Below are 9713 nucleotides of genomic sequence, written 5' to 3'. Positions count from 1 at the left end.
TATCTTTCTCCCAGAGTCGTAATGTCTAATACCAGAGGGTTTGTATTTAAGGTGTGAGGGGTAATTTTGTGAGGAGCAAGTTTTTTTTTACACAGAGTGGTGGGTGCCTGGAATGTGCTGGCTGGGGTGGTCGAAGTGAGACAGATACTTTAGAGATTTAAGAGAGGTTTAGATAGGCATCTCAATGTGAGGGGAAATTTAAGGATATGGATATTATACCAACTGATAAGTTTGTTTTAGCACAACATTGTGAGCCAAAGGGTCTGTTCGTGCACTGTATGTTTTAAACATCTGAAAGTTCAAAAGTTTATTAAAAATGCTAGTATTTCAAGAGTACCTTGCCTGCTACATTATCTAATCATTAGAGTTAGGGGAAGCCATTCATCCCATTCTACTATTCAATGAGATAGCCAAAGAGGTGAGTGATATTCCTTCAAAAGCAGCAGGAATTTAAAGCAGAACTGTCTGCACCCAGAAGGTGGTCATGATGTAATGCAACAGTTGGCAATAATGTTTATTGTATGTTATCACGTGCAGTGGAGTGGACTAACAGGTGTGCCGGGTGGGCTGGCACAGGTACGAAACTGTTCTACATCTCTGAATGAACTAAAATAAATGATACAGCACAGTAACTGGCCCTTCCAGCTCAATGACAGAGCCACGGTGGAAATGCTATTACAGCCCGGGGTGTTGGAGTTCAGTTCCCATGTCCTCTCTACCAAGGTTTGTACGTCCTCGCTGTGAGAACCTGGGTTTCCTCTGGGTGCTCATCACATTTCTCCCACCTTCTGAAGACATACCAGGGAGCAGGTTAATTGTCCTGTGACTAGGGTAGGGTAAAATAACACACAAAATGCTGGTGGAACGCAGCAGGCCAGACAGCATCCACAGGAAGAAGCACAGTCGACGTTTCAGGGCGAAGGGTCTCGGTCTGAAATGTCAACTGTGCTTTTTCCTGTGGATGCTGCCTGGCCTGCTGCGTTCCACCAGCATTTTGTGTGCATTGCTTGAATTTCCAGCTTCTGCAGGTTTCCTCATGCTAGGGTAAAATACGTGGGTTGCTGGGCAATGCGGTTCGAAGGGCCGGTTTCATGCTGTCCAATTATACCCGTGTGACCAATTAACCTACTAATTGGTGTGTGTTTGGAATGTGGGAAGAAACCAGAGCCCGTGGAGGAAATCCACTTGGTCACGGTGGGGGAACGTACAAACTTCTTACAGACTGCAGCGGGAATCGAACCCTTTCTGCTGACACTATAATAGCATCATGCTAACCGCTACGCTACTGTGCCACCCCGCTAAATAAAACAAATAATAAAAACAACGCATGGGGTTAATGAACCGACAGGATGGCAATAGTGCACTGTTTGACTGTAGAGTGCATCACAGAGACGTCTCCACTCCGGCATTAGAGGGAGGGGCAAGAATCGCAAGGCGGCACAACTACTTATTTCGTGTGCTGTTCTGGCCACCTACCAGACATCAACAAAACTGAACGAGTACAGAGAATATTTACAAAGATGTTGTCAGGACTTGAGGGCCTGAGTGACAGGGAGAGGTGAGTAGGTTCAGACTACATTTCCTGGAGTGTGGGCGATTAAGGGGAGATTTGATAGAGGTATACAAAATGATGAGGGGGATAGACAGGGTATATGCAAGCAGGCTTTTTTTCACTGAAAACTAAGGGTCGTGGGTTTAGAGCTGAAACGTTTAAGGGGAATCTGAGGGGGAGCTTCTTCAGACGATGGTGAGAGTGTGGAATCAGCTGCCACTGGGGCTGGTGGACGCAGGTTCAATTTCAACATTTAAGAGAAGTTTGGGTAAGTACGTGAATGGGTGGGGGATGGAGGCAGAATAACAGTTCAGCACAGATTGGATGGGCCAAAGAACCTCCTCTGTTCTGTAATGCTCTGTGACTGCACCCACTGATGCTGCCTGAACCATTGTTCCTTCATCTGTTTGTGTATTGAGTGAAAGCACCAGGGCTGCCCACTAATCTATGGCTTTTGTTCATGAACAGACCCAGACTCTGGAACAGCCCATAAGAAAAATGAATCTCAGGGTTGTATATAGTGACGTACACGTACTTTGATAATAAATTTACTTTAAACTTTGGCCCTGGGTAAATCTAGCTGGATGCGAACCCCCTCTCCCCCATGAGGAAATGAATAAAACTATCCCCTACGGAAAGGAAGTCTCTCTCTGTATGGAACTGTCAACTGTGCAAGAGATCACAGTTTGTATTCACTGTGCTTGTTTCATCTGCTCTCAGGCTGTAAGCAGCAGTGACAAGGAGAGTCATCATTACCCGTCTCTCTAACCCTTCAGGTAGCGAGGGGTGAAGCCACTTCCTTCAGCCGCACACAGAATGATCAGCATGTCAGGCAGCATCCACGGAGAAGAACGAACAGTCGACGTTTCGGGCCGAGATCCCCATCAGGCCAGATGAAGGGTCTCAGCCCGAAATGTCGACTGTTCATTCCACACCATAGATTTTATTGGTTTATTTAGCAATACACTGGGAGTAGGCTTTTCTGGCCCTTTGGGCCACACTGCCCCAGCAACCAGTGACAAACCCGATTCACCCTTACCTAATCACAGGACAATTTACAATGACTAATTAGCCTATCCGGTACATCTTTGGACTGTGGGAGGAAACCAGAGCCCTTGGGGAAACCCACACATTCCAGTGGATGGACGTACAGAAACTCCTCACAGAACGCTGTCAGAATTGAACTCTGAACTCCGTAACGTCCTGAGGTGTAATAGTGATGCACTCACCGCTATGTCGCCGTGGCACCCCAAATACTGCCTGACAAGCCAAGTTGCTCCAGCATTGTATGTGTGTTACATGACTGCTTTCAACTATTGCTAAAGTGTCACGATTTCTGGCAGCTCATTCCCAATATGCACCACCTTTGTCTACCCTGATGTCCGTTTAAATACTCGTCTCTGACCTTCAACCTATGCTCTCTTGTTTCTGACACACTTTCTGGGGAAAAAGACCATGTCTTTTCACCTCACCTCCACTCAGGGCCCCAAACAGCCCTTCCAGATTAGGCAGCACTTCAACATGGCTGTTGGGGGCCATCTACCGTACCTCTCGATTTCCAGCATCTGCAGAACCTCATGTTGTCCTTGCATCACTCCAGTCCCTCTGGTGAAGGGGTTCCTGCAGTGATGCTACTGTAAGAGTTCCAAGATTTCGATCTAGTGATGACAAAGGACTAGGTATACATTTCAAAGTCAGGATGATTTCAGCCATGGGAAGGACACCTACAATGTCAAGGATTCCCTTGTCCCCTGGTAAATGCTGTGTGACTGAGAAATCCCATAGCAAAATCCCACAGACCAACAACATCCGAGAACATTGAGTGCTTTCTAAAAACAAAAATGGCTCTTAAAAAAACACATTGATTTATACGTACATAAAACGCTGTAAATTTTCTCTGCAAATATAGATGCATACAAAATATTTCCCCACATCCTGTGGAGTTTAAAGTCTTCTATACTGTTGGGGATTGGATTTTGAGAAGTTCGTCTTTGCGATGGGCTGGAGGTTAGTTGTCAACGGGCACACTGGATTTGATGCCCTTGCGTCCAATCTGTAGCCACGGCAGTTTGGAACGGTTCTTGAAGAGCTGCTCGATGGCGATGTAACGGACATGAAGCTCAGAGGAGAGGGAATCCTTCTTCTCCAGTTCCTGCGTCAGATCTTCAAAGACCACTTCCAGCCAGGGAGAAAAATAAAAAGCAAATTAGGACTAATTGGCCAGAGTTGGGCTGGAGGGGTGACCTGCTGGTGCTGAAAACAGGCTCCCCTTTTATGTAAACATTTCAAGTTCACATTTATAGTCATTCAACCATACACATGCATATAGGTAAATGAAACATTGTTCCTCTGGAGTTATGGTGCAAAACACAGTACATATCACATACAGCACACAAAATAATATTAACAGGTAATATAAATAATCTGAGATGTACAAATTGACATTAAGTACGAATGTGTAATGCTACTGATGCTGTCATAAGTAGTGTGTTCTGGGTGACAGCAGAGTGTTTAGAAATCTCTCCATAGGTTGAATCATATATGGGTATGGTAAGACAGTGGGTTGGAGCCGGCATTCAGAGCCCAACAATGAGAGTTCAAATTCCATCATAGCATCTCGGGAATTCAAACTGAAGCAACCAAATATCTTGATGAAGAGTTTCAGCCCAAAATGTTGACTGTTTATTCCCCTCCATAGATGCTGCCTGACCTGGTGAGTTCCTCTGGCATTTTGTGTGTGTTTCTCAAGAAACTAATCAATCTGCAAGCAATTTATAAAACTAGCCTGGTTGATAGAACATAGAACACTCCAACACAGTACAGACCCTTCAGCCCACAAACCTATTCTAAACCTTCCCTCCTACATGGCCCTTTATTTTTCTATAATCTCTGTGCCTATCTTAAGTGTTTCTAAAATGTTCCTAATGTATTTGTCTCTACCACCACCCTGGAAGAGGCGTTCCATTCACCCACCACTTTTTAAAAAAATCCTTCTCTGATATTTAAGATACTTATCTTAAATCATCTTAAAACTATGCCCTGTGGTATTAGCCATTTCAACCATGGGAGAAAGTCTCCAACTGTCCGTTCTGTCTGTGTCTCATATGATCTTATACACCTCTATCAAGTTGGTTCACTTAATGTCTTTCATGAAAGGGGATCCTGTCACCCTTATTCAAAAATTATAGAGGAGCAGAAATTTGCCATTCAGTCCATCCAATGGCTGATTTTTTTCTCAACCTCCATTCTTCTACCTTCTCCTCATAAACCTTAACCCCCTTAACAATCAAGAACTTATTGATCTCTTCATTTTTCCAGCGGCCAAATCAAATTGTATCACGGTTCATTGGCAAGGGCAAATAAAAATATGGCAGGGACAAGCAGAGCAGCCATTGTGTGAGTGGAACAGTGTTGGAGCAGCCTCCATGGCCACTCCAACGGCCTCCTCTACTGTAAAGATGAAGCCACACTCAGGTTGGAGGAACAACACCTTATATTCCGTCTGGGTAGCCTCCAACCTGATGGCATGAACATCGACTTCTCTAACTTCCGCTAATGCCCCACCTCCCCCTCGTACCCCATCTGTTATTTATTTATATACACACATTCTTTCTCTCACTCTCCTTTTTCTCCCTCTGTCCCTCTGACTATACCCCTTGCCCATCCTCTGGGTCCCCCCGCCTTGTCTTTCTTCCCGGACCTCCTGCCCATGATCCTCTCATATCCCCTTTGCCAATCACCTGTCCAGCTCTTGGCTCCATCCCTCCCCATCCTGTCTTCTCCTATCATTTCGGATCTCCCCCTCCCCCTCCCACTTTCAAATCTCTTACTAACTCTTCCTTCAGTTAGTCCTGACAAAAGGTCTCGGCCCGAAACGTCGACTGTACCTCTTCCTAGAGATGCTGCCTGGCCTGCTGCGTTCACCAGCAACTTTGATGTGTGTTGCTTGGAGTGGGGAGGCTTTGGTGAGAACAGGCTTGGGTGAAGAAAGCACCTGGTGAATTTCTTCTTCATTCTGTTAGTACATAGAGCAGTGAGAATGGCTTCAGGGGCTGTGTAGTCTTCTTTGTGTGAGATGTGGGAATTATGGGAGACCGCTAGCCTGCTAGATAACCACATCTACACCAGGTTTACCAAGCTGCAGCTCCTCAAAGAACATGTTAAGGAACTGGAGCTATAGTTCAATGAACTTTAGCCCATATGGGAAACTGAGGAAGTGACAGATGTCCCTGTAGTTCCTATGTTGCAGAAGGCAGGTACCTGGGTGACTGTCAGGAGATGTAAAGGAAATTGTCAGCCACTGCAGAATATCCCTGTGGTTGTGGCCTTCAATAACAAGTATGTTGTTCTGGATACTGTTGTTGAGTGGGTGGGGGAAATGACCTACCGGGGGGGAGCCACAGTGACCAGGTCTCTGGTACTAAGGCTGGCACTGTGGTTCCAAATGGAAGAGAGGGAAGTATGGTAGGAGGGTCAGGGAGACCAAAGTACACAGAACTGTAGATCATTACACAATGTGTGTCTAGATTGCAGATAAAGATTCTGCAGGGTCACAGAGGTCACTGTAATGGATTGATAACCCACAGTGGTTGACCACTGACCTGGGAAAACAAATTCAAATCCTAGCGTAGGAACCAGAGTCTACTGAACATTGAGGGCGTGCTATGTTGATGCCAGAATGTGTGGCGATACTTATGGGCTGTCCGCACAACACAGGACCACAAGACACAGGAGCAGAAATGGACATTCAGCCCTTTGAAACAGCCCTACCATTCAATCATGGCTGATTTATCATTCCTTTCAACTCCATTCTCTTGCCCCCTCCCCATTACCCTTAATGTGAAAAAGCTTAATGTGAAAAAGACTAAGGAGCTGGTGGTAGACCTGAGGAGAGCTAAGGTACCGGTGACCCCTGTTTCCATCCAGGGGGTCAGTGTGGACATGGTGGAGGATTACAAATACCTGGGGATACGAATTGACAATAAACTGGACTGGTCAAAGAACACTGAGGCTGTCTACAAGAAGGGTCAGAGCCGTCTCTATTTCCTGAGGAGATTGAGGTCCTTTAACATCTGCTGGACGATGCTGAGGATGTTCCACGAGTCTGTGGTGGCCAGTGCTATCATGTTTGCTGTTGTGTGCTGGGGCAGCAGGCTGAGGGTAGCAGACACCAACAGAATCAACAAACTCATTCGTAAGGCCAGTGATGTTGTGGGGATGGAACTGGACTCTCTGACGGTGGTGTCTGAAAAGAGGATGCTGTCCAAGTTGCATGCCATCTTGGACAATGTCTCCCATCAACTACATAATGTACTGGTTGGGCACAGGAGTACATTCAGCCAGAGACTCATTCCACCGAGATGCAGCACAGAGCGTCATAGGAAGTCATTCCTGCCTGTGGCCATCAAACTTTACAACTCCTCCCTTGGAGCGTCAGATATCCTGAGCTAATAGGCTGGTCCTGGACTTATTTCATAATTTACTGGCATAATTTACATATTACTATTTAACTATTTATGGTTTTATTACTATTTATTATTTATGGTGCAACTGTAACGAAAACCAATTTCCCCCAGGATCAATAAAGTATGACTATGACTGATCAGGAACTTATTAACCTCCGCTTTGAATATATCCAAAGTGTTGGTTACCAAAGCAAAGGATGCATTTCACCATATGTTTCAATGTGTATGTGATAAATACATGCAACTGAATCTGACTTGCAAGAAAATTTATTTTCAACAGTCAGTTTACAACTCCTGTAACTCTGTTCACTCCGGACCTTCACAGCTGCATGTATGGAGTTTGCACATTCGCCTTGTGACCACACGCGTTTCCAAAGACAGGCAAGTCAGTAGGATAACTGACTGCAAAGAATTGCCCCCGATGTAGGTCAGTGGTGGGGGAATCAGTGGGTCTGCCTCTACCATCAACCCTGGCAGCTCACGCCCACCACTCTCTGTGTAAAGCGCCTACCTCTGACATCCTGCCTATATTTTCCTCCAATCATTTAGAGTGCTATGCAGTTTTGGTTTTTCCTTTATTGGGGAAAAAAAACATTATTAAGCTGGAAAGAATGCAAAGAAGATTTATAGGAATGTTGCCATGAATCGAGGGTTCTGAGATAGAGAGAGAGGTTGGCGGGCCAGGTCTTTTATCCTTGGATTGTAGGAAAATATTATAGAGGTGTATAAAATCTTGAGGGGCATAGACAGGGTGAGTGCATACTGCTTTTTTCCCAATGAGGGAGCCAAAAACTAGAGGGCGTAGCTTTAAGGTGAGAAGAGAAGGATTCAAAAGAGACCTACTTCACGCAGAAGGAAGTGAGTATATTCAAAGATTCAGAGTACATTTATTATCAAAGTATTTATGCAGCATTCAACCATGAAATGGTATGAAATAAGCTCCAGAGAAAACAGTTGAAGCAGGTTCAATAAGAACATTTAAAAGCTATTGGATAAGTCACAGTCAGAATCAGGTTTAAAATCACTGGCATATGTGCGCAGCCCTCCGGTGAAAATGATATCGTATCTGCTAAGTAGGGGCCGTGGACAATTCTGATTTGATGGAGAATGGACGTGAAAGCACAGAGGAACATCTGGAGAAATTTCTGAAATGCAGGTTCGCTGCTGTCATTACTGCGCGATCGAGAATCTTCCGGAGGGAAGGTCTCAAAATCCCTGGCTTTGCCTGCTGTTGGCGACCGAGACTGAGGTCGAATCGTTCGGATAGAGATGGTGCTCGGTACTCGGTGTCGGAGGGCTGATCGGAGGCTCGAAGTTTTCGGACGACCCAGAGTCGGACTGTGGTCGGGCATGGCAGGGCGAGTTTTCTTCCTTCTCCCGTCTGCGTGAGATGTGGGACATTCGAGAGACTTTGAACTTTTTTACTGTGCCATGGCCTGTTCTTCATCAAGTTATGGTATTGTTGCACTGTTGTAACTATATGTTATATTTATGTGGCTTTGTCAGTTTTTTTCAGTCTTGATCTGTCCTGTGTTTTGTGATATCACACTGGAGGAAATATTGTATCATTTCTTAATGCATGCATTACTAAATGACAAAAAGAGGACTGCATGTCTTCATAATCTGAAAAAAATTTGCTGTTTTGCAACAGCAGTATGTTGCAATACACATTGCTAAAAACTACACGTTACAATAGGTATATATTAAAAAATAAATAAGTAGAGCAAAGAGAGAGAGAAGAATACTAAAGAAGTGATCACTCAGAAACCTGATGGCAGAGGGGAAGAAACTGTTCCTCAAACTCTGAGTGCGTGTCTTCAGGCTCCTGTACCCGTTCCTTGATGCTGGCAATGGGAAGAGGGCATGAATTCAGTAATGGGGGTCCTTAATGTTGGATGCTGCCTTTTTGAGGAATCGCCTTTTGAAGGTGCCCTTGATGCTGGGGCGACTAGGGGCCATGATGAAGCTGGTTGAGTTTACAATTTCCTGCAGCTTTTACTGATCCTGTGCAGTGGCATCGCCATAATAGAACGATACAGCCAGTTAGAATGTTCTCCATTGTACATCTGTAAAAATTTGCAAGTATCTTTGGTGGCATACAGTTCTCTTCAAGCACCTAATGAAAGATGACCACTGCTGTGCCTTCTTTGTAGCTGCATCAATATGTTGGGCTCAGGACAGATCCTCAGAGATGTTGATACCCAAGAACTTGAAACTACTCATCCTTTCCATTTCTGATCTTTCAGCGAGGACTGGAGTGTGTTCCCTCAGCTTCCCCCTTCCTGAAGTCCACAACTGATTCCTTGATCTTACTGACATGAGTACGAGGTTGTTGCTGTGGCACCACACAATTAGCAGATCCATCTCACTCCCGTACAGCACCTCGTCACCGTCTGATATTCTGTTACCAGCAAATTTATAGATGGTGTTCGAGCTGTGCTCTGCCTCACCGTCATGGGTGTAGAGAGTACAACAATGGGTTATACGTCCATCCTTGAAGTGCGCCAGTGATGATCGTCAGTGAGAAGGTGGTGCTATTTCCAATCCATACAGACTGTGCTCTCCCAGTGAGGAAGTCAAGGATCTAGTTACGGAGAGAGGTACAAAGGCTTTTTGGAGCTTTTTGATCAGACCTGAAGTTATGAATTTGTTCAACGCAAAGCGGTAGTCAATAAATAGCATCCTGACATAGCTAT

The 9713-nt window shown here is 45.1% G+C and overlaps 1 protein-coding gene across 1 annotated transcript in view; it reads right to left on the bottom strand.

The window, feature by feature from the left end:
* Window positions 1-1716: 1716 nt before the first annotated feature.
* Window positions 1717-9713, bottom strand: part of c6h21orf91 (chromosome 6 C21orf91 homolog) — a 36326-nt gene continuing 28329 nt past the window's right edge. The window contains exon 5 of the mRNA XM_063050253.1: window positions 1717-3727. Coding sequence (XP_062906323.1) covers window positions 3561-3727 — 167 coding nt within the window. The 3' untranslated portion in view covers window positions 1717-3560. The remainder of the gene's footprint in view (window positions 3728-9713) is intronic.

This window comes from Mobula hypostoma, chromosome 6 (assembly GCF_963921235.1).
Source record: "Mobula hypostoma chromosome 6, sMobHyp1.1, whole genome shotgun sequence".
Taxonomy (NCBI): domain Eukaryota; kingdom Metazoa; phylum Chordata; class Chondrichthyes; order Myliobatiformes; family Myliobatidae; genus Mobula; species Mobula hypostoma.
The sequence above is the reverse complement of the archived record's forward strand: the minus strand, read 5'-3'. Positions and strand labels throughout refer to the sequence as shown.